This window comes from Lygodium microphyllum, chromosome 5, assembly GCF_053477565.2.
Source record: "Lygodium microphyllum isolate KBCC chromosome 5, Lygodium_microphyllum_v1.1.10, whole genome shotgun sequence".
In the NCBI taxonomy this organism is placed as follows: domain Eukaryota; kingdom Viridiplantae; phylum Streptophyta; class Polypodiopsida; order Schizaeales; family Lygodiaceae; genus Lygodium; species Lygodium microphyllum.
In genome coordinates, this window is record NC_141139.1 from 145,576,190 (window position 1) to 145,601,605 (window position 25,416).

The 25,416-nt window shown below is 45.1% G+C and overlaps 1 protein-coding gene across 1 annotated transcript; it reads left to right on the forward strand.

Moving 5' to 3' along the window:
• Positions 1 to 2,000: 2,000 nt before the first annotated feature.
• On the forward strand, positions 2,001 to 4,193 carry SKIP (chromatin protein family). The gene has a single exon (XM_087678488.1). It carries the CDS (start codon positions 2,203 to 2,205, stop codon positions 4,009 to 4,011), a length of 1,809 nt encoding a protein of 602 aa, XP_087534614.1. The 5' UTR covers positions 2,001 to 2,202; the 3' UTR covers positions 4,012 to 4,193.
• Positions 4,194 to 25,416: the final 21,223 nt, after the last annotated feature.

Genomic DNA, 25,416 nt, shown 5'->3' on the forward strand with positions numbered 1-25,416 from the left:
TATGGCTTTATAGAAAGCAAAAAGCAAACTCAACACATGTGTGTGTGTGAAAAACTATATAAGGAGGAGATGTGAGAAGAGCCTCATCTTATCCTACTCTTTATAAAAGCTTCTTGTATCTTGATAAGAGGTCCTTGCCTTACTCTTCTCCTTGTTACGTTCCTTGTATCTTGTAAGAAGAGTGGAGGGCTTCTTGCATAGCGTTCTTGCGACAAGCGATTTTCGTGAAGGAGGGCTTCCATCTCACAAAGCGTCCCTGCGACGAGTGACTTTCACAAACTCTTGCACGTATTCCTTGTGACATCGTGGTTTTGAATCTCTCTTTATCTCTGAGAAATGGACTACTTTAAATGTTGCTTCTCTCTCTTTCTCTTTGTGCACACACATGAAAGTCTAGCAAGGACCATCGGGGGCTGCAGTTGAGAGCAATGAATCTGTCTCTTTCTTTCTCTCTCTCATGTACTTGTGCAATAGGAGCACTGTTTGTGCAGGGAAATGAGAGCAATAAAGCTCTCTCTCTCTCTCTCTCACACACACACACACACACACAGAGTAGGAGTAGCCAAGGAGCTAGCACACTCTAGCCACCATTAAAAGAGCAACCAACATATCGAGTAGGAATTGAGACCAATAAAATGCACCCACACAACAAGAGCTTTGTTTGTGCAAGGAAATGCAACAACAACCAGAATGTTGAGAGGGAATTGAGAATAATGATGCTTGCTCACTCGCTCACTTACGCACTTGCTCATGCACATGCGCGCACACACACACACACACACACACACATACACACACTCTCTCTCTCTCTCTCTCTCTCTCTCTCTCTCTCTCTCTCTCTCTCTCTCTCTCTCTCTCTCTCTCTCTCTTGTAGGAGCAATCAAGGAACTATCACACTACAACGATGAGAGGAGCAAGTGCTAGGAGGAGACGCAAAGCCAACCATTAGTAGAGGAGGGGCAAAGTAGAAGAGTAACAAAAAGAAAAGTGGGGGGATGAATGGCGATGTGCAATGAATCAGAGAGGTAGGTTGATGCAAGGCGAAGCGGGTGCTAATTCTCTCTCTCACCAAGTATCTTGGCTCCTTGGGGATCGAGATGAGATCGAGATCTTCAATCCACAACTCTATGTGGAGCTCTCTCTCTCTCTCTCTTCTCCGGTAGTCTCCCTCCCTCCCTTTTTCTCTCAGATGGGGTGTGTCTGTTGGGGCACATTAGTTCACTCAAATTTGGTGCAAGCTCCAAAGGTGACTCGATGGCAAAGTCCAAAGGGGACTCAATGGCAAAGTCCAGAGGTGACTTAGTGGCAAAGTCACACAAACTTGGGAGGAGAGGATGTAGCCCATAATCTTGCAGGATAATGCAAGGATTTAGAAAGGACTTTGTTGAGAGGAGGGAGTAGGAAGCTCCCATGAATGTTTGGTTAAGAGGATGGGGAGGGTGTTGTCGTGGTGGGAGAGGGGAGAGGCAAAAGTTTGATGTGCCTTGCATTACACACTCCCCTAAGTAATATATATGTGTGTGTGTGTGTGTGTGTGTGTATGTATGTATGTATATGTATATCTATATGTATATATATGTGTGTGTATGTGTGCATGCCCATAAAGACACACACATACATATAAGAAGTTACAAATTGATAAGTTGTAGCGATCCCATAGGCTATGTATCAATTATTGAAGAATAAGTATGAGTAAGTAGTCATTAGCATGGGAAGTATGTGTTGAGAGAGAGAGAGAGAGAGAGAGAGAGAGAGAGAGAGAAGGGGTTGCACATTCTCGCTTTACAAGCAAGCACCCAGACACTCCTGGCGCAAGATTTAACCCTATGTAATAGAGAGAGAGAGAATTAGAGAGGCCTGGTGACCCTGGGGTTTTCTTTTTTGCTTTTCGGTAATTCAAACATAAAAAGCGTCTCAGAAGGAAAATAACGCAACCGACGAAATGAATTATTACTGAGATTTTCCGATATTTAGCGGGGAGACTTACACCACAAATCGGGGGATTTTATAGGTTCTGTGTAAGTGGTCTTCTGTCATATCAAAAATACCCTAACCCGCCTGTCTTCTGCATTTGTTTCAAGCGCGCTCTCTCTCTCTCTCTCTCTCTCTCTGTGTCTACTTCTCTGTCTGTGCTCGAGCAAGGTCAAACGTAACCCTAAGCAGTCTGTGTCTGCCCTCCCTTCCTGAGATCGGCCCGTCGCTATGTCTGCCACGCAGCTCCTCAGCCATCTCCCGGCCCCCAAGCAGGACACCTCCTCACTCTACGACTTCTCCAACGACCCCTGGTTCAAGGACCGCGTCGAGCAGTCCAAGCCCCCTGCCCCCAAGATCAAGGAGGTCCCCCCCTATGGCAAGCGTTCGGGTTTCATCCCCCGCCGTGTTGAGGACTTTGGCGATGGCGGTGCCTTCCCCGAGATCCATGTTGCACAGTACCCCCTCAACATGGGCCGCAAGGAGGAAAAGAGTGACAGCCGCATCCTTCCTGTCAATGTTGACGCGCATGGGAGAGTCGCCTTTGATGCCATTGTCAAGCAGGCAGAAAATGCATCCAAGACTGTCTTTTCACAACATCGGGATCTTGTCCCCAAGGTACCAACGGAGGTGGATCTGTCCAGGCCTGATGAGGATATGGAGACGGAAACCACGCTGAGAACCAAGGCTGCCCTGGAGAAAATTGTAAATGTGAGGGTCAGTGCTGCGCAGCCAAAGAACGTACCTACACAGTCTTCTGCGGCATCCTATATAAAGTACACTCCATCTCAGCAATCTGCAGCTTTCAATTCTGGAGCCAAAGAGAGGGTCATTCGGATGGTGGAGATGCCAAAAGATCCATTGGAGCCGCCAAAATTCAAGCATAAGAGAGTGCCTAAAGCTTCCGGGTCCCCACCTGTTCCAGTCATGCATTCTCCACCTCGTCCTGTGACTGTTAAGGATCAACAGGACTGGAAGATACCTCCCTGTATCTCCAATTGGAAAAATCAGAAGGGATACACTATTCCTCTTGACAAACGGCTTGCAGCAGATGGTAGAGGGCTCCAGGATGTCCAAATTAATGACAATTTTGCCAAACTCTCTGAAGCTCTTTATGTTGCAGAGCAGAAGGCCAGAGAAGCAGTGGAGATGCGTTCCAAGATTCAAAAAGAGGTGATACTTAAGGAGAAAGAGAAGAAAGAGCAAGAATTGCGGCTGTTGGCACAGAAAGCTAGAATGGAAAGAGCAGGAGCAGCAGCAGCAGCTGGAGGTGGAGCAGCTGAACGTACTGGGTCTGGGCCTGTTGGTGGGATGGAAATGCTTACCCCAGCAACCGGAAAGAGAGATGACCTGGATCAAGTGGACAGGGTAAGAGAGACTAGAGAAGAAAGAGAGGATAGACTTAAGAGAGAATCTATAAGAGATGAACGGAAGAGGGAAAGAGAGAGGGAAAGGCGTTTGGAAGCTAAAGAAGGTCATTTGGGAAAGAAAAGCAAAACTACAAGGGATAGAGACAGGGATATCAGCGAGAAGGTTGCCCTTGGCATGGCTAACATTGGGGGAGGTGGTGAGGTCATGTATGATCAGAGGCTGTTTAACCAGGAGCAAGGGATGCAGTCAGGATTTGCAGCTGATGACACATATAATATATATGATAAAGGCCTTTTCAACTCCCAGTCTGCTCTTTCAAGCCTATATCGCCCCAAGAAGGATGCTGATGGTGATATGTATGGTGGTGCAGCTGAAGAACAGCTGGATAAGGTTCTTAAAACTGATCGCTTCAGAGCTGATAAAGGTTTTGCAGGAGCGACAGAGCGTGCTGGTCCTAGAGATAGGCCTGTTGAGTTTGAGAAGGATCAGGAGGAAGCTGATCCATTTGGTCTTGATAGGTTCTTGACAGAGGTGAAGACAGGAACAAAGCCCCTTGATAGAATTGGTACAGGAGGGACACTTAGGGCCAGTGCAGGTTCAGCCATGAAAGAAAGCTATGAGGGAGGCTCCAGCAGGAGCAGGGTGGAGTTTGAGCGAGGAAGACGCTGATATAATAAACAGCCTCTGCATCTTATGATTGGATAGTCATTCCCACTGCTTACATGCAGATGTTGTTGCAAGACTCTGTGTGCACTCTATAGTTATTGTGGTTTAGATGGCGTTGTATTCCCATGTGATGTGTCGCATGGATGCTATTTGTTCATAATCCACCTTTGTGAAATGGTTCTTCTAAGTTGTCACATCTTCACTTCGTTTTGTAAGTTTTATTTACTGTTTGTCAATGTTGCTGAAAACTTATGGGTTTTGACTTTTGGCTGGCAACTAATATGTGGTTTAGATGTGCAATTCTATGCTTTATAGCTTCCTGTTGTGGTTTCTGTGTTTTCTATGTTAAGTTTTTTTGTCTGGTTGCAAATGTTGGAGCCAATGAACAGCTCCATAAGGTTCTTAAAAGCCAACTTCTTCAGATCTGATAAAGTTTTTGCAGTGCTAGTCCTAGGAATGGGCTGCTAAGTTGGAGAAGGATCAGGAGGAAGCTGATCCATTTGGTCTTAACAGGTTTTGACAGATGTGAAGACAGGAACTAAGCCCTGAAACAATCCCCTTGATAGAATTGTTACAGGAGGGTTGCTTACAGATACTGCAGGTTCAGCTGTGGAAAAGAGCAGGGTGGACTTTGAGCAAGGCAGATACTAATTTTCAGTAAACAGCATCCAGAAGTTCTATTGGGGTGGTTACTTCCTATTGCTTGTATGCAGATCTTGCTGCAAGGCTTTGTAGTTAATATGTTTTGGAAGGGGGTTATATGGCCATGTTATGTGTTGCATGGATGATGTTTGTACAATTACCTTAATTGACACATGGTTCTAGATTTCAATGTGGTCAGTTCTTTATGGGTCTCTTTGTGCTGTATGTTGATGGTGCTTTGAATTTATGAGTTTAGGCATTGGTGGCTTTCAAATAATGTGTTGCAGACTTAACTTCTATCCTTCCATCTCTTTTTACTGTTGAGTTTTAAAATAATAACGTTAAGAGCTTTAAGGTTTATTGTTTTGTGAGTTAATTTTGACCAATGGATGGTGCTATTATATCATGCTTTGTTTTCCAAATGCATAAATTATTCAGTGGATAGTTGTAAAAAGCTTGAGCTTTTTGTTTTCCCTTTTTGGACATGTTAAGTTTGCTGCATTATAAGTCAGTTTAGAAGCTTTGAAGGATGGTTGGTGCTGTTATATGATGCATTGATTTACAAATGCATAATTATGCAGTGGATCGCTGTAAAAAGCTTGAGCTTGTATTTGTAAAATGCATGAAGCATCCTAACAGTAAGATCAGGGAGGGTCAGCGACAACAGAAACAATATGGGAACTGTAATGATGTCCGTGTAAGGCTCAACTCAGAACTGTGTAGTAGCTGCTCAAGAATGTGGGTAACAGCCTGATGGGCAGCACAGCCTGTGTATTTTTATCATGCTGTTTGGGTTGTGTATGGAGGTATTATATACTGTTAGAGTAGTTTAGCATTGGCTTTCTAGCAGCCCCTGATTACACCTAAGCAAAGACCCTAGGATTGTGTCTTGGCTTTACCATAAAATAGGGATGGACATGCTTTGCTGTTGGACCTGGGCTTGATGGTGCCTCCTTTACCGCAGCTATATTCTCCTTGTATAGCAGAGTCTCAAACAGTACAAGACGTGTTCTACAGCTGTAAACTTATACCTTGTCAACAGTTCTGTCAATGTTAACTCTCCTGTGTAAGAAGTCTTGTAATACTTGTACGTGTCTCTGCATTGTATAATTGTGCATGAAGTTTTTGGTTCTTCTACAAAAGAGTTACATTTTCATCTTTTGTTTAATGAGTGTGGAGTACAGTTTGGAGTAGAGTATAAAGTGCTTTATTCTACAGGGTATATGCAAGTGCAATGCTGGAATACAATGTGCCATGGAGGATAAAGTGCTTTTTTTAAACAGAGTATATATCAGTGCCATGGGCGCTGGATGAATAGATAGATATAAACAGGTGGCACTGGTGTGCTGGAGCATTGCCCTTGGCTTTCCAAGAACAGCTCCCAGCACTGCTTTTAGCACTACTTTGATTCCCAAACTTGAGAATTCTAAGGTGGTCCAATTGTGCGGCATACAGAGGAAGTGAAATGTAGGAAAGCTACTTGCCTATGCTGGTCTCACTTCCCAACAGAAACTGCAGTCATCTTTGACTGCAGCACATAGCCTCTAAGATTGATGACTGAGATGGCTATGATGGGAGGTGATTGGATGCTGCTCATAGGTAGAACAGAGATTCATCGCTTAGCAGCCCACCTTAGGAAACTGTTCATATACAGTGCGTGGTTTAGTTTGAGTTTTGGTGCCTTAACAGATTAAAGAGTTTTGAGGGAACAGCTGAGCAGGTGTCTGCGATAAAGGTTATTTAAGCTCGGTAAGGACTTCGAGTAGAGGATGGTCTAGTTCATGTATGTTTTGCTTTGTCTTTTTGGTCAAAATGCTGTGATTGGTCTAGTTCCTGCTAATGCTGTGGTTGGTCTAGTGCCTACTTTCTCATAGTAGTGCCATCAGTTTTCAGATCATAATTGCTCAGGACTGTTGTTTTGGACCACTTTTGCCATTTCTGGAGTTCCACGGTTTTATGCATTCATGTCTTCATTCCTTGTGTTCTGCAGTCTGATATGATATCATCACCAGAACTTGTGTTCTTGTTGTTGCTGTTGAATTTCTGCCTCCAGTAGCTTCCATGAACCCCTTCTCAGGCCTACTTGTAGACACTGCCCTTTCCATGAACCCCTTCTCAGGCCTACTTGTAGACACTGCCCTAGAGGAGGTGGGGATCAGCATCCACTGCAGTTTCTACTCGTGTTTTGCCGTTGGCAGCATTAATTGTGCTGGTTGACATCCAATTCAGCCATCTTTCAAGGCCATATAACCAGGTCTGCAAATTTGTATTTCAGCAACACATACATCGGATTGGTACTGTCCAGATTGATGGGACCATCAGCTGGGCAGAGTTTTTGTTGCTAATATTGGCACTAGCAGTTTGTATTTTCAATAGTGGAGATAGAGCCAGGTTTGCACCCTGGTGAAAAATCAACTATGGAGATTTGTAAGAGAGCCGGCCCTGGTGCAATCACTATACCATAAAGGGGATTGTAAATGCCTTGCACAACATACTGAGCTTGCTATTATAATATATACTTATATTTAAGCCGCAACATTTACCAGAAAATAGAAAATAAATTGTGAAGCTGAAGATGAAGATTATTCAGAAAATTATAGTGATGGCTTATAAAAGAAATGGAGATGAATTGGGGGTTGAAGATTAGATGCATGTACTGAGTATGTGGTAAAAGAACTGATTTACTTAGAAATTGAGAATAGAAAGAGAAGGAAATTCAACCTTTATTCACAGTTGATCAATAGTATATGAGTATAGAACAAGGAAAAGTGATGTAAAATGAGAGGTAAATAGTTATTTTTATAGAAGAAAGGGGGACTTTGCAAAGATGGAAAGAGAAGTAGGCAAGTGTGGACCTCGCCCACACTTCAATACATTAAATACTCTATGTAGGTGGAATTGTGCACTATCTTTTTCTCTAATCTATTTTATGGATTCATCATAACGTACGCCTACTCATCCGAGGCTAACTCTAATGTACTTTTCTACATATCTATCAATTACAAAGATTAGAATTTAATTGATATTTGATTATGTAAATAACGAGAAGTTCTTTTTGTTGTGTTGTGAGAGCCCTTTAGCTTTTATTTAGCTATCCTCACTTGAAAAGCTTCTTCATATGGTAAAAGAAAATTGGATAAAATTCTAAAAACTTTAAATCTATTCGCTATGCAATTGTGGGTAAATCTTGAATTGTAACAATATATTTTCTATTATAAGGCCACTACTTCGGGTTTGATCCTTGTGAAGGAAAATCCATTTATTTTGATAGACTTGAACTTAGAATTACTTTACTTTGTACCATCTTATTCATATAGTTTCCCATAAATGAGTGCACTATATTGTGAGGATTTCAATGTCTTGTGTAAGCCAAATCATATCATGATCTTAAGGTTTTCTCAAAATAAGTGAGATAAAATCCATTGTGATAGATTCTCATGGAGCATTGGGCATTGAAAGGCATTGTAGCAATCGTGGAGTCATTTGCTTATTATACTTGGCTTTTTGAGCTACTAGGCAACCTCAATGAAGTTATGTGTATATTTTTATAGTGTTGGCTAGTTAAAGATACATTTAATTGCACTTAAAAGTGGCTGCCCTTCCTCTAGGTCATGTATAAGGAGGTTCATTTCTTTAAATAAATTCTTTCAAATAGAAATAACAGTGCAAAGTGATTATGTTTGAGAAGGTAACTATTTGTGATCGAATAATGTGGATGAGAATCTCCTTGTAAAAAATAATCCAAATTATTGCAAAATTAGCATCCGTCATAAGTATTTCTTATTGCTCGAAAAACTTTGTGATGAGCTATTGTAATAGTTGTTGCAATTTGAGGGACTTTAAAAAGTGCACGACCAATTATATTATGCTTCCTAGGAGTATACACAATTTGAAAATGGAATATAGACAAAAAAGTTGATAATCTTTATATTTCTATTGTAGATGCTTTTATTTTACTGATGATTGTTTTTTATTAGGAATTCATTGTCTAAAAAATAATACTTCCATATCTTCAAAAGCATGAACCACAACTAAGAGCACCTTTTGATAAATGTGATACCTTCTTTTCACATCTTGTGAGTAAGGACTTCTCATGCATTGGAAAGAGAGTTTTTCTTTATAAAGTCATGAAGAGTAGAAACTCTATGTACAATATGCTTTATGTGGTGATATTAGGAGCATAAGCTAAGAAAAGATCGCACTTCATGTACATTACAAATGTTAGATCATTTTTGAATTATCTCTATCTTTTCAAGATCCATTTGCATTCCTTTTGAAAAAATGATGTATCCAAGATAATTCATTCTATGCATGAAAAATTCATTCTTTTAATTAAGGGTTTACTTGTTAGAGTATTGGTAGAACAATCTCGTGAGTGTTTGACAATGTTATTCTCAATTTTTACAAAACATAAGAATATCATTGAACAAGGTATTGATATATATTATTGATGATATTTAAAGATGGGCTCCATAATTCAATTGAAGGTGGATGGTTCATTTATTAATCCAAAAGTAACCACCAAGAATTCATAAAGACCAAATGAAGTGCAGATAATAGTTTTGTTTATATCTCGTGATATTACCTTGACTTAGTGATAATGACTCTTCAAATCAATATGCTTATAAATCTTTAGGTCTTTGAGGCACTCTAAAATGTCGTTGATTTTGAGAATAGAAAATTAATTTTTCAGAATGATTTTATTGAGGGCTCAACAATGAATGCAGATCTTGAATGCACCATCCCTTTTTTTGAATATGAAGGATTAATCAATAAAATGGTGAGCTACTTGGTCTAATTAGCCCATGGTTAAGGAGGTTTTCTACTTGCTTTTTGTTTTTTGTTTTTTTTGTTTTTTTTTGTTTTTTTTTGTTGAGAGCGGCTTGCATGATATGGTGCTATATTAGAAGGAGAGTTAGGATCATATTTGAATAAGTTTTGTGCTAAATTGGGCCTATCTTTTTAGGAACTTGGTTAGAATCAACTATTCTTAGTAATGAAGCAGTCAAACTATAAGATATGTGCCTTTTCAGACATAAGTTTGCTAAAATGCACATTTATCTCATGAAAACCTCTAGGATGCTATACATTAGGTCTCTATGGATACACATGATTAATATTAGCAATCATATATATATATATATATATATATATATATATATATATATATATATATATGAAAACCAATAATATTAAATGGGTGAAATTAGATATAATAAAAAAGCAACAAATATCAGCTTGTATACCAATAAATGCTTACATATAATAAAAAATAAACAAGTATTTGCTTGTATATCAATATAAAGAAAATATGTAATTAGGCATTGACCATTATTTGTGTGGGGCTATTGGATATCTACATTGTCCTAGTATGTATGGATCGTAACTAATATCTATATGGGTTTGTTGGACATCTATGCTATCCATAATTTACTAGTTATTCTTCTCTAGCATGTAGTGATCTGATAGCATTGATCACTATGTATCTAAGTAAATCTCTACTCATGTATCTTGGATCACGGCCATTCTCATGCTCAACAAAGTTACAGTTGGCTCTTTCATATCTTCCTCTACTACTCTTGATTAGCCCTGCTATGTTCCCTTGAGTATATGGCCTCCCAAAAATATGATGTTGGTCTCTCTCATGATGTTTGATACCTCTATCTAAAAGAGATGCTACATTAGCTTATATCCCATAGATTTTCATGCTTCTAATGTAGTGTAAACACGTTGATGCCATGCTCCCCATTCATATATATGTCCACAAAATGACATGAGGGTAACCTTGGATTGAGGAGATATAAGCAAATGCTATGTAGAATATCAATCACACCTTAGAAGGATGGGTACATCATGCTTTCGAGCCACTTTTGTAAATGTCAACTACTCAATTTAATAGGTTGTAATTACTTACATGCATATGTATCTTTCTTCATAAGAATAGCAATAATATTGGAACTTTTTATTTAAATATAATTAAAGTTTATACTTAGTTTTTTACTACTAAGGATACGTGTGTGGCAACATACTTTGGATACAAAAGGCTAAAACTCAACTTACTTCCTCCAAACACTTTTCTAATTGTCTCATGAGCGATTGTACTTCTTATCATAAGTTTTCTAATTGAGTCATGAGTGATCATATTTTTTATTTGTTTGTTTCACATAAACTACGTGGTTGAATTGCACTTTGCAAGAGTTAATGGAGATAGAGAGGCATGGCAAAGATAGCACAATAGGCCATGGCAAGCCTTGCTTATACCAAAATAGTGTATATTATAAGAGGCTCTAGGACATGATGCACAAGGCGAGAATGCGAGAGGATACCTAAAGCCTGGTATTAGCTAGCATTTATATAATATGTATATATAAAAACACGCATTTTATGACATTTAAGTATGTTTTTATACCTCTATATGTATGTGTTACCAATAGGCATTTCAAATCAAGTAGACCGAATGTACAATACACTATGAAGTGTTTATGCAATGGCAACATATTATCACTTCCAAGACACACAAATATGCTTGCTGGGGTTGCTCGATAGTTGGCAATGCAGTGCAATGAAAAGAATAGTAAGAAAAAGATAGGGAAGTAGACGATGGCGCATGTCCTCTCGTATATGCATGCTGTTATTGTGTTTCCCGCATCACAGAGGAGCGGAAAATGGAAGAAAAAGGAAATAGCAAAAAAGGCACAGGATAAAAGCAGAAAAAGGCGCCTTGACCAGTAACCAGACCCTGAAAAAGTTAAATGTTCGGGCACGACCCTTAGAAAGCCTCGGTGTCGCCCCGAGACAACAAGAGAGTAAAGGGCGCACCATTAAAATGTGGGAGCGCCCCCGAATCTTTGTAAAAGAGAGCCAAGCTCGATCCTGTGCAAAGTGTACGCATTAGTTGGAAATAGGATAAATTAGAATGGTGGGAAATGGGAAAAAGAGCCTTGGCTATGGCCGGCCATGTAAAAAAGGGAAAAGGGGATGACCGCCCAAAAAGGATTTAGGGCTTTGTATATAAAGTTGAAAAGTGAATGAGAAGCTCATTCTTTGGTGTGTGGCAAAAAGAGTCTTCTTCTTCTTCTCTTCTTCTCTCCTTCTTGCTTGTGTGTGCTCGTGAGAGAGGGAGTGTGAGAGTGTGAGGGAGTGAGTGCGCGTGGGAGTGAGGGATCAAGAGGGTGAAGCTCTTCACCATCTCCTCTCCTCTTCTTCTCTTCTCTTCTTCTTCTCTTCTCTTCTCTTCTCTTCTTCTCTCCTTCTTGCTTGTGTGTGCTCGTGAGAGAGGAAGTGTGAGAGTGTGAGGGAGTGAGTGTGTGTGGGAGTGAGGGATCAAGAGGGTGAAGCTCTTCACCATCTCCTCTCCTCTTCTTCTCTTCTCTTCTCTTCTCTTCTCTTGCGCGCGCGGCTATGGAGGATGGAGCTTGGAGATGGAGGAGGCTTGAGGATGCTTGAGCTAGCATCAAGAATCGTGGAGCTACCGGAGTGCAAGAGAGAGAAGGTTACTTGATCAAGCATCAAGGTAAGCTCAATACACTCGTAGGATCGACAGCGCGTCGGCTAGGTGAGAGATAGCCATTAGAGCTCGCTTGGAACGCTTGAGCAATAAGCGGTCCGTGGGTCTTGGCGGTTGAGAGAAAGCTCCCACATTTTGGTTCTGTTGCCGGGACCAACGGATTCAAGCTTGAGCACTTGCGCACCTCATATCAAGCATCGAAGTAGGGTATTCATTCCCTAAACGGAGCTTGAGATATGTAGGAAGTTTGGGTGTTCTTGATCTTCAAAACACGTAAGTATTTTGGGATATTCTGATTGTTTGATGATTGGAAAACATGGAGAAATTAGTTCAGTTTTTTGCTTTTGATTTGTGTTGTGTTTAGAGTAGGTTAACAGTAGGAAATCACACCCGAGAGGCATAGGGTTTGCTGCTGTAAAATAGGGAGAAAATCGGCGAAAACAGGGGAAAAATGGAGGAAATGCGCATTTGAATGTGTGGGAATCGCAAGGAGAGTGATCGGTAACATCCGAGGAATGTCCAGCAGGGTTATAAGTTCTTGAAGGGCAAGGGAATCCTCATTTGCAACCAGCTGAGAGAGAGAGAGAGAGAGAGAGAGAGAGAGAGAGAGAGAGAGAGAGAGAGAGAGAGAGAGAGAGAGAGAGAGAGAGAGAGAGAGAGAGAGAGAGAGAGAGAGAGAGAGAGAGAGAGAGAGAGAGAGAGAGAGAGAGAGAGAGAGAGAGAGAGAGAGAGAGAGCTTGGGCGACCCGTTCGATCGATCAGGGCAAGGAGTGACGTTGTTATCGGCAATCCCCAGGTATATAGATCTCTCCCCCATCACTCCAACATCATTCCTGGTGAATCTTGTAGTCTATAATCATCGATGTCTTGAGATTTTGGATGAATTTGTGCTCAAAAGTGCGTTCGGGCCGGCGGAATCGGGCACCTGATTCAGTGTCCGATTCTTAGAATCAGACGTACGATTTTGAGAATCGGACGCTCGGACAACCGTTCGATCGGACCAACCCGTCCGACTTGGGCACTCGAACACTCGGATTCGGACACTCAAACTCGGACACTTGGACTCGGACACTCGGACACTCAAACCAACCCCGTCCGATCGGACTACTTGTCTGATTGTCCGATCGAGGAAATCGGACTCCCGAATTAGGACACATCAGCACAATCGGACCACACGCTTGGTCCGATCGGACCACTTGTCCGATTTTCAAAAATCGGACACTTAACCCCCGTCCGATTTTGAGACTCAGATGGCTCAAACTCGGACCCACACCTGGTCCGATTCCTAGAATCGGACCACTAGAATCGGACTACTAGAATCGGACCATTGGTAAATCGAACGTTCGATTCCCAGAGTCGGACACACCTTAGACACAAAAAAAAGGGGAAAAACATCAAAAATTGGCCCCCACGAGCGACTGGAAGCACAACCCGCTCCAGGACAACATGGCGAAAGCCTTGTAGGTAGTTCCCGACGTAGGAGTCAAGACCAAGGGACAGGGGGACAATGCTGGAGCACTCCCCAGCGACCTAACGTGTTGAGAACGGAAATCCAATTGGAGGACATGTGATCGACCCCCCTAGTGAACGACAAGAAGCAGCACAGACCCTAGAACCCGCTAGAACGGCTAGGACTTGAGCAACGAAGCTTATCAGGCCCGAGACAAGTGAGAGTGTGTAATACGCCAAGGAATTGCTTGCGGCACTCACATTGAATTTTCGCACTTAAAGTACACTTAAGAAAGCTGAAAGCCTGATTGGGCACAAGTGCACGAGAAACGACACTCATCGAGTGACCATAAATTGAGGTTTGTATTCAATAACCAAAGGAACTCACTCAGATAAACCACTCAAGGAACCCACCAATTGGAGAGGACCCAAGACATAGACAAATAATTGGAGCACAGGGCAGGACCAAGCAAGGAGCGCCAACGACGAGGATCTGTCAAGTCTATTTACCTTGGTCGACAGCGTAGTGGAGTGCAAGAACTCAACCATGACTGAAGAGAGCTCCAACCATCAGTCTAGTGAGGAGCTTGATTTGAACATATTCCCAGATGCTATTCAGCAGAGCTGGTGAGGAGTTACGACGCGCACGCCCGGTATGAGTACCGCGGCAGGACAGCAGACGCAATCATTGCAGACCTAGAGAAGGAGAGAAGGCTAGCCCGCAAGGCATTGCAGGGAATAGCTGATTATAATAGGGATCAGCAGGCTAGGAGCCAAAGGCAAAGCATGGAGCTGTATGAGGTGCAGCGAGTGCTGAACTTGGCTGGCTGAAACTGAACGGACCATGAGAGAGCACTAGAGGGAGACTTGACACTGAGCGAGCTCCTCATGAAACGACTGCTCGATAACACCGCAGTAGAACAGAGTGCCATCGCACTAGCGACGTCTCTGCTTGCAGGATTAGGGGCAAACCAAGGCTCAAAGAGCCATGCCAAAATACCCATTGTTGCCAAGCAACTCGATAAGTACCAACCTCATGACGATCCATACAGCTTTGTTGAGCAGTTTGAACAAGTCTGCGAAGCCAACAGCCTCAAGGACCAGACTCAACGTTCGCAAGCATTCGGGCTTTGCCTAGGCGACAAGGGTAGGATGTGGTATACAAGCCTGGATGCCGTAGAACAAGCCAACTTCAATAATCTCAAGGATCTCTTCGTCAAGAGATTCGCCGAGCCCGGATACTCCGATAACCTGCTGGTGCGCTTGATGAACGTCAAGCAGAAAGAGAAGGAGGACATCTGCGACTACGTGACCCATGTGAGGTGTCTCTTTAAGAGAATCCCTCTAGGCGAGCGACCGATTGACAGAGCAGTTTTGACTGTATTCATCAGCGGAATTCGAGATGAGGAGTTATATAAGGCATTGGCAGGCAACTCAAGCTTGCAGTGGGACGTGGTGGCTAGAGTGTTTGAGGAAGCCATCAGAGTCGATGACCAACTGAAAGAGCGGAGCTCTAGGAGCTCAAATCTAGGAGAACCCAATTCACGAAGCTCAGAGAGAACGTCAGTCTCTAGTGAGCGGTCAATCCCATCATCCCAAGATAAAGGGAAGGCCACTGAGACAGACCAAGGCTTGGCTGAGGTCAAGATGGAATTAGCCAAGTTACAAGACATGTTGAGACGACCAACGCGCCCGCATGTCCAATGCGTGTACTATGGCGGAAACCACTTGCTGGCCGAGTGCCAAGACCCTAGGTCAAGACCTTGTGCTAATTGCGGTAGGTTCGGCCATGATGTCGTGCATTGTAGATTACCAAGAAGACTTCCATACTCGCAACCCTACGGCCAGCCTTACCTAGCGAATAGGCCGCAGCCATTCTTCGGAAGGGGAGACCCATTGGCTCTTCCTGCGCCTAACGATATGAAACCAGCCGCCCCTAGAATGGACATAAATCCTACAGGCATTCCTAGACCGCCTGGTCCTTACGTGACCCACCCACCGAGCGACGCTCCAGTACACTACGTGGAGGAGCCGAATGATGAAGAGACCTACATATACCCTTACGTCTCGCACGACGACGAGGGCAACACGGTCCTCATGGATTATCGACCCGTGCCGGTAATGTCGTTAGGATGAGGATGAGGTAGAGGCCTAGGAGGGCAGCCGGCAGGATCCAGTCACTTGTTGGACTTGCGGACACCCTGGTCATGTCTCATCACGCTGCCCTGAAAGAGAGCAGCAAAACAGGGACAAGGCTAACCAAAGGTGCGCAGAGTGCGGAATCACCCATCTTTTCATAGACTGCCCAAAGCGAAAGCCGTCCTCTAGCTCAGCCAACTTGCCATCCGTTCCATTGGGGATGTTTGGTGTTGAAAATCCCGATGGGAAAGCTACACCTATTCCATTGCGGGTTATGACTCGAGCCCAAACGAAGCAGGCCGGTATCTCTCTGCCAGGACCTAGCAATCTTGACGCAACCTCGATAGGAAAGAAAAGGCGCAGGTGGAAAAAGAAGAGATCGGAAGGTAAGGTCGCACTAAAGACTGAGAGTGCTACGACTCTACGTGTGGGAAAGAAGGTTTCAGATGCAGAGGCAGAGACTTCAGCCCCTAAGACGGCTGAAAAGGGAAGTGCTAAGGTAGGGGAGTACCTGCATCCGAAGCGACAATTAGAGGCCATAGAGAAGGTGAAGGAATGGGTGAAGGAGGCCCAACAGCACCTCAAAGACGCTGAGCCCATCATAGAGGATGAGATCGATGATCTCTCTAGCGTAAGCATGCCAATATCACCGCCTCAACCTAAGTCGGCAGAAGCAACTGCGCTGCAAGCAGTGCTGCTAAGACAAAGCCTTGACACGACAGAGCCACAGATCAGCCGCGGCTATTGGCACGGACAATCTAGGCTAAGGGAAGGACGAGTATCTAATGATCTCCTGACCAGGCTAGTGACCACCCCTGTAACACTTAGCCTGGGAGTTTTGCTTAAGCAGCACCCTACCCTATGGCAAGACCTTAAGCAGTGGGTCGAAGGATCACAAGAGCAAATCACGACAGACCCTCGAGACCAGGATGCAGAAACGCAATTGCCAAGTTTGACGCTGCACTCTGTGCCTAGATCCTTGCACGTCAACGCCTTTTGGGAAGGCTCTAAGATGCACGCGGTCCTGCCGGTCCTAGCCCTGGGTGACACGACAAGAAAGGGAATCGTAGACACGGGAGCTGGGGTGTGTGCTTAACCACACATTGCTTCAGACTTGGGAAAACCCACCTGTCGAGGCTACTAGGTTTAATGTCACACTAGCAAACGGCATGAGAGTGAAGCCATTCGGGGTACTGAAGAATTGGCCAGTGAAGATCGCAGGTGTCCAGTTCTCTGCCGACTTTATAGTCATGAAGGGAGTGGACTACGATGTCCTATTAGGCCGACCCTGGATGCGCAACGCTAGAGTCATCGAAGATTGGGGTAACGGCTTGATCTTCCTTGGCAATAGAACGGACGCCGTAAGGATAGAGATGGACACTTGGAAGACCTCACCAGTCGACCTAGACGCCATCTCTGCTATGCTCAAAGGGAACACTCAGGTCAAGAAGCCCTATGGGCCCTTGACCAAGTATATCCCATGCCCAGAGGATGAGCGGGATTGGATGCACGTTCTCGCTATAATCGACCTGCCATTCTCAGATCAGGAGGCGTACGAGCAAGCCATCAAAACGATCGGCAAGTCTAACGAAGCACTCTCTGCACCAGTCTGGATGATGGCAACAAGCCTCCATGGAAATCCTAAGCCCATCACCTTCCTAGTACCATCCAACAAAAGGGAACTCCAGGGGGTACTGGAATACCTAACAGACTAGCTAGCTGGCAACCTAGCTGCAAATTTCAAACCACTCCAGGATCTCTTAGAGGATTCCAACTGGCAATGGACCAGGGTGCACGAGTTAAACCTCATGTATAATTGGGCACTGGTTCCTGACCAACAACACGAGGCATACCAAGCCCTAGGAGACGATGAGCAGTCGAATGACAAGGGTTCCAGCGACGAATACGAAGACTGCCAATCCTTCAATGATGAGAGCGAGGGTGAAGTCGATACCATAGAATACGACACTGAAGGATGAGAAATTGAGCAGATACGAGTAGACGCCAAGCCGTAGAAAAGACAGGCCCTTAGAGTAGAGCGAGGAGTCATGCGCATGGAATGTGATCGCGCTTGGTTGGAATGCATAGGAGCCATAGACCTTGAGCAAGCAGGCCTAGCCCAGCTAGGAACGACGTCAATACTTAGGACTGAATCACCATCTGAATTGTGGCCATCAGGGGAGACCACCTCTTCTAGTGAAGATGGAGGGTTTGACTCTGAATCGGAAGTTACTTCAGATAGTGATCCAGAAATCCCTAGGCCGCCCGTGACCAGATGCACCAAGGGGGACCTACTCGTCGACCTGAGGCACAGATGGTTAAGGCAGGAAAAGGCAAAGCACCCCAGGGATACACAATCAGAAGAACAACGAAAGCCGCAGGATCTCCCTAAACGCTTCACGAAATTCAAAAAAGGGGATAGGGTAGTAGTTCTGTTAGGTGCCAAATGTCAAGGGCAGACGAGCGAACCAATCGAAGGACCAGCCAAGGTCAAGGAGGTAGACCTAGCCCAGGAAGGGGAAACACCCCGACCAGTGTTCATTGCCAATGACCTGACTGGTAAAGAAGAAATAAGTCTTGTCGCTCTCTTGCGGGAGTACATAGAGATGTTTGCCTGGTCCTTAGAAGAGCTACGGGGGGTAGATCTAAGTGTTGTGACTCACAACATACCCATGACGACGGACGCAACGCACGTCAAGCAATGACCATGCCCTATGAATCCAAAACACGCTCATGCTGTCAAAGAGGAAATTGACAAGCTGATGAGAGCGGGATTCATTTACGAAATTGAGCGCACAGACTGGGTATCACCCATAGTCATTGTGATGAAGAATAACGAAAAAATCCGAGTGTGCGTCAATTATAAGAAGGTGAATGCTGCTACGAAGAGAGACAACTATCCATTGCCGTACACCAAGCACATGCTTGAAAGGGTGGCAGGCAAGGAAGCCTACAGTTTTCTGGATGGCTTCTCAGGGTACAACTAGGTGCAAGTGCATCTTGCCGATAGGCACAAGACCGCTTTTGCAACTGAGTGGGGCATCTTTGCATACATAGTCATGCCCTTCGGGTTGACCAATGCCCCCGCCACTTTCCAACACCTCATGTGCACCATCTTTAAGGACATGCTTCGCAAGGAGTTAGAGGTCTTTGTCGATGACCTGTGTGTCCATTCAACCTGGATCGAACACTTAGACAAACTGTGCGCAGTCTTTGAACGTTGCCGCTTATATCGTCTCTCCTTGAACCCCTTGAAGTGTCAGTTTTGGGTAAAGCACGGATGCATCTTAGGACACGTGGTGTCAAAGAATGGCATTGCCAGTGACTTCTCGAAGGTCAGGGTTATTGTTGACCTCCCACCCCCAATTAATTACAAGGGAGTTCAATGTTTCTTAGGCCATACGGGATATTATCGGCGGTTTGTACTAAACTATGCGTTGATTGCCATACCATTGTACAAGCTGCTGATTGTCTTCGAGTGGACCGAGGCATGCCAACGGGCATACGAAGAATTGAAAAAGGCTCTAATAATAGCAACAATTCTACGAGCCCTAGATTGGACCATTACCTTCCACGTGCACATCGATGCTTCTAAGTTTGCGGTGGGGGCAGTGTTGTGCCAACCTGGTGAGCATAACTTAGATTACCCAGTGAGCTTTGCTAGCAGACAATTCACTGAGACGGAGATGAATTACTCGACAATGGAAAGGGAGGGATTGGCCATGGTGTTCACTGTGAAGAAATTCCGGCATTATCTATTGGCCACACCCTTCATCTTTTTTGTGGACCATCAAGCCCTGCTCTATTTAGTGAACAAACCTTGTGCTACAGGGCGCATAGCTCAATGGCTCCTCCTACTCCTAGAGTTTGATTTCTCCGTGGTGGTACGAAAGGGAAAACAACATTACATGGCTGATCACATGTCCCGCATACCCACAGGAGAAGCCGCTGGACAAGGCATCGTTGACGAGTTACCTGACGCCCACTTATTCCACCTGTGCAGCGAGGGAGATCTATTTAAGACTGATCTAACGCCATACTGGGCAGACGACATAGTCCAAGTGCTCGAGCACGGACTACCTGAGCGACCAATAGAAAAGGCCCGACTTAGGCACTTGATCTTGAAGATCCAGCCCTACTAGCTGATTGCAAGCCAACTCTATAGGCTGGGGCAAGACGGATTGCTGCGTAGGTGCGTGTGTGAGCATGAGATGCACGATGTGCTCTCAGAGGCGCACAGTGGCATTGCGGGAGGACACTTTAGCGGAGACACGACAACACGGAAGGTGCTGCAGTCTCAACTATGGTGGCCTACACTTTTCCGCGATGCCAAGTGATTTGTCAAGCATTGTGACGAGTGCCAATGGACAAAAGTCCCGATTCGTAAAGATCAAATGGATTTGACCCCAATTATTGCTTGCCAACCCTTCGAAAAATGGGGAATTGACTTCATAGGATCCATCAGTCCTGCGGCGCAGTACTCACAAGCCAAGTACATCGTAGTGGCCACAGATTACCTCACGAAATGGGCAGAGGCAAGAGCCACACGAAAAAACGACGCTCGACGACCGCCAAATTCTTATGGGAGCAAGTGATCTTGCGCTTCGGTTGCCCCATCGAACTAGTTAGTGACCAAGGCACTCACTTCATCAACGAAGTGATAGCACATCTCCTATCCACCTTTCTCATCATCCATCGCAAATCCTCACCATACTACCCTCAGGCTAATGGCCAGGCAGAATCAACTAACAAAATTCTTATCAATGTCCTGACTAAAGTAGTCTCAGCCTCACGAAGCGACTGGGACAACAAGTTGATGGCAACATTGTGGGCCTACCGCACAGCTTATAAAATGGCTGTCGGCCAAACCCCCTTTAGGCTGCCCTATGGAACTGAGGCAATTCTACCGTTAGAATTCTTCGTTCCTAGCCTGAGAATAGCACTCCAAGAACAATGGGAAGGGAAGGAGGCATGGACGCAAGGCCTGGTCAAGCTGGAACACCTATCAGAAACTCGTCTTCTAGCCACCCATGCGCTTATCTGTGAGAAAGCTCGACGTAAGAGCTGGTTCGACAAGCAGGTCAAGCAGCGCGAATTCGAACAGGGTGACTTAGTGCTCCTTTACTCAGTTAAAGGGCATAAGCAAAAAATGAAATGCAGAGGTCTCGGACCCTTCAAGGTTTGGGCAATCAGCCAAACCGGCAATGTGGAGCTTGAGACACTAGACGGTGAAGGAATAGGCTTCTTCAATGGCAGTCGTGTCAAGAAGTACTTCCCTCCCACTCATCCTTTGCATGAGCCACCAATGTTAGAACCGCCAATCAAAATACGAGCAACTACAATCACTGAAATCAACGAAGATGATGAGGAAGCCATAGAACCTGCTTACCTCCGTGTCACGGTCATTGCCAAACAAACATGCACTTTCAACGCCTTTATCGACGAGGGAGCAGACTTCAATGTATTAACCCACAATCATTGGATCCAACTTGGTAAACCACTAGTTCAACCCACAACTGCCAAGCTAAACCCATATGGGGCTCAATCATACGCACTTCTCGGCAAGTGCAGAGTCACCATTTCTATCGAGTCTGAGACTGTTCCGATGCTTTTTTATGTGTTGCCAAGTGCTACAGATGCATGTACGGAGTCACTACTGGGGCAAACCTTCAAAAATCAGACCCACTGCAATATTGATTATGAGTTGTAGCGCATCCACCTAGCAATAGGCAACATGCACATTATCACAGCTTTCAGCAAGGGCTGCGCGACACTATCACCGTCCGCAAAGCCACCGATTGAAACATCCGTAGACAAGACTAAGGAGGGGGATAGTATGCCACTGCCACTCCCCGACTTGATCCCAAAGGTCCCCACGACCAAGAACACTATTCATACACCACCCTCAAGATTGATCAGCCCACGTCCCCCAATGCCTCAAAACCATAGGCCGTAGTGCTCTCTAGAGCCCTAGCCATCCGGCTCATCTACGCTTCGGCCCAAGAGAGTCGCACAAACCTATCGGGCCAAGCAACAACCACCGTCACGGGCGGCATCACCCGACCAAGTCAAGCCAACTCCCCACGACAAAGCTGGCTGCAGCAGCCCACACGTTGTGGCTGACACTAATCTACCCATAGTCCAAACAGCCCAATTACAGGCTCAAGAAAGCTCCCAACTGCAACTATGCATTGTCAAGGCCTCTAGTTCTAGCAAACCGCGGCCGCTCATCGGCTTTACGCCCTCCTATGAACGAAAATCATTTCTAGCACTAGCCGCTGACCTTGCCAAGGACACCGGCGATGATGTGGTGGACTGCATTAAATGACTCGATGCCACCTTCGTGTCGCTCGCCCTCAGCTACTATGACCTCTTAGACTTGGGTCTATTAGAAGAACCCTTTGCAACGGAAGTGCGCAATATGCCTTGCTCTTGGGAGACTTTTGAATTCGCATTTGCAAAAGCCTCTCGCTCTGCTGCTGAGTTGCTCAGTAGCAAGATCTCCAAAGAGCAAGCCATTAAGCAACGTCTCATCACATCCTATGATCAGCGAACCACTTCTGCTATCACTGATCAGGAAATCACCAAGTTATCCAAGCTTGCTGATACGGACTCCACGTTTTTGAAGCGTTGGTACACTCTTAGGTTGCAATGGGAAGTTGAGGGGTGCCGCATAATGACCAACTCTGAGCAGCGCCGCGCAATCAAAACAACAGAGTACGACCCCACCTATGTCGCGCCAACCTCGTATCGAGTATTAACCACTCTTTATGGCCAACCCATGGACGAGCACATCAAGGGGCATCCCTACCTTGACCGTCTCTTAACAGAGGAAGAGCTCCACATTGCAAGTCGGGTTGATTCTGGTGATCTCCTAACCGATGTTCTGACATACATCACACATGTTAGTATTCGCCCATTCGAATTAGACAGGGAGGCTCAGCTAGAGTATAACCCCAACTTCTATGCTTGGCTCTGCACAAATAGACCAATGCCCTTTATGCTGAACGCCCTTGGCCTCTCAACCTCCAATCCAGGGACGGATTCTTCTCGTTCCAAAGGGGGAAGGGGTAATAGGTGGAATCTAAAAAGTAAACCAAGTATGAAAAGTCAGTTAAATTTGAAATTCAAGGGTAAGATGTAAGGGTAAAATTCTGAAAAGAAAAGCTAAGGCTATAGTCAATAAAATCTACTACGCTTTTATTCCTTCAGCAAGTTATTTGTCAAAAAGTACTAAAAGTGGAAATGGCTGAACTTGTAGGTAGCGATCATGGCAAGCCATGACAAAGTGGGCAAGCTCCCCTTCTCAGAGGAGGAGCAAGCGAAGTATGGCCTCACGGTGGAGACGAGAGCCTTCAACCAGTTGAAGTTCCACCACATCTTCAACCTTGAAGACGTGGCCATTGAAGAGCCAGTAGTGCGCCGAATCATAGATCGGTGCCATCTGCAGAAGTACCTAGACACAGTGGACCGGAGAGTGGACTACACCCAGTGCGCTGACTTCTTGCACACCTTTAATAGGAATAGAGGCACCATCACGGTGCGCGAGAATGAAGCCACCAGGCAAGTGCAGATCGAGCTGACCCCGGACTTGGTGGAAAGGGCACTAGGGCTGCCGAATAAGGTGGAAAGAAAGCCGAAGAGGGATATCTACACCATGTTGGGAATGGACAAGGTGAAGGTCCATACCAATGATGGGATTAGCCTAGCAGACATCCCAAACCCAGAAATCTAGCTGCAGGCAAAAATGGTACACGCCTTGTTCTCAAGCCAGAGGTACAACAACATAATGAGCCGAATCAACGTACCTCTGCTCGATAGCATTGCGACACAATTGCTGGAGGAGGTGAACCTTAATGGGTTCGTGAGGAGAACCATAGAGGCTTCGCCTAAGGCCCTAGCAACAGGAGGAAGAGCCGCTGGAGGGGAGTCCCCATCGTCCCGATCAACCGGCAAGGCATCATCCTCCAAAGCCGCAACCATAGGGTTTGGAGATGTCCTTACGGCCATCATCCAAGAAGCACTAGGGCAAGGACGAGAAGAAGAAGACAAGAAGGGAGGCGACCTTAAACTCCATCACCTGTCATTCACCTAACCACCTTGGAAGCAATGTCATCCACCCACCCGTTCCACCTAGCAGCCGACCTAACTAGCCACTATGTCCCACCGCAGTGCCATGGGACTGGCACTTGGCTAGGAGGGGGGTAATGTTACCATGTTTCCCGCAACACAGAGGAGCGGAAAATGGAAGAAAAAGGAAATAGCAAAAAAGGCACAAGATAAAAGCAGAAAAAGGCAGCTTGACTGGTAACCAGACCCTGAAAAATTTAAATGTTCGGGCACGACCCTCAGAAAGCCTCGGTGTCGCCCCGAGACAACAAAAGAGTAAAAGGGCGCACCATTAAATTTTAGAAGCACCCTCGAATCTTTGTAAAAGAGTGCCAGGCTCGCTCCTGTGCAAAGTGTACGCATTAGTTGGAAATAGGATAAATTAGAATGGTGGGAAATGGGAAAAAGAGCCTAGGCTATGACTGGCCATGTAAAAAAGGGAAAAGGGGATGACCGCCCAAAAAGGATTTAGGGCTTTGTATATAAAGTTGAAAAGTGAATGAGAAGCTCATTCTTTGGTGTGTGGCAAAAAGAGTCTTCTTCTTCTTCTCTTCTTCTCTCCTTCTTGCTTGTGTGTGCTTGTGAGAGAGGGAGTGTGAGAGTGTGAGGGGGTGAGTGCATGTGGGAGTGAGGGATCAAGAGGGTGAGGCTCTTCACCATCTCCTCTCCTCTTCTTCTCTTCTCTTCTCTTCTCTTCTCTTGCGCGCATGGCTATGGAGGATGGAGCTTGGAGATGGAGGAGGCTTGAGGATGCTTGAGCTAGCGTCAAGAATCGTGGAGCTACCGGAGTGCAAGAGAGAGAAGGGTGCTCGATCAAGCATCAAGGTAAGCTCACTACACTCGTAAGATCAATGGCGCGTCGGCTAGGTGAGAGATAGCCATTAGAGCTCGCTTGGAACGCTTGAGCAATAAGCGGTCCATGGGTCTTGGTGGTTGAGCGAAAGCTCCCACACATGCAACTATCTAGACATACACAGTCGTTGGGGAGGAAGGGATGGTGCATGGGCTAGAATACCATCTCATTCTTTTTCCAAACAATAATAATACCATTATGAGCGCCCACATTCTTTGCATGTCGATTTGCATGAAAATACAAGACTTAGTCAGGATTATAATATATGAAGAGTGTGCATATTGGGTTACCCACTCATGCCAGCTGACGCCTTGGATGCAGGTACGTACAGGCGCTGCTGTAAGAGATGCTAGAATTATGCATACGAGGGGACTGGACTGAGCAAGTCTAGTAGAATTAACAGGACTCTGTGATGTCACCCTGAATGTAATTCCAGGCAGGTATGATGCATGAGAGACAATGTAGCATTCCATGTTTATGCTACAATCAATCTATATAAGCAAGGACTGCGCCATGAGTCCAATGGAGTTGGTTCAAGCTCTTGTAATGGCAGTGCTGACTGCAAGCGTCTGTATCATCTGTGAATGAACCCTCACTATTGACACCACAAACATATGTATCATCCATAGATGAACTTCTTGATGACCTTGAATGCATAAGTGATGCAATATGTATGCAACAGAAGGACAGACATAGGCAGAGCGCCCAT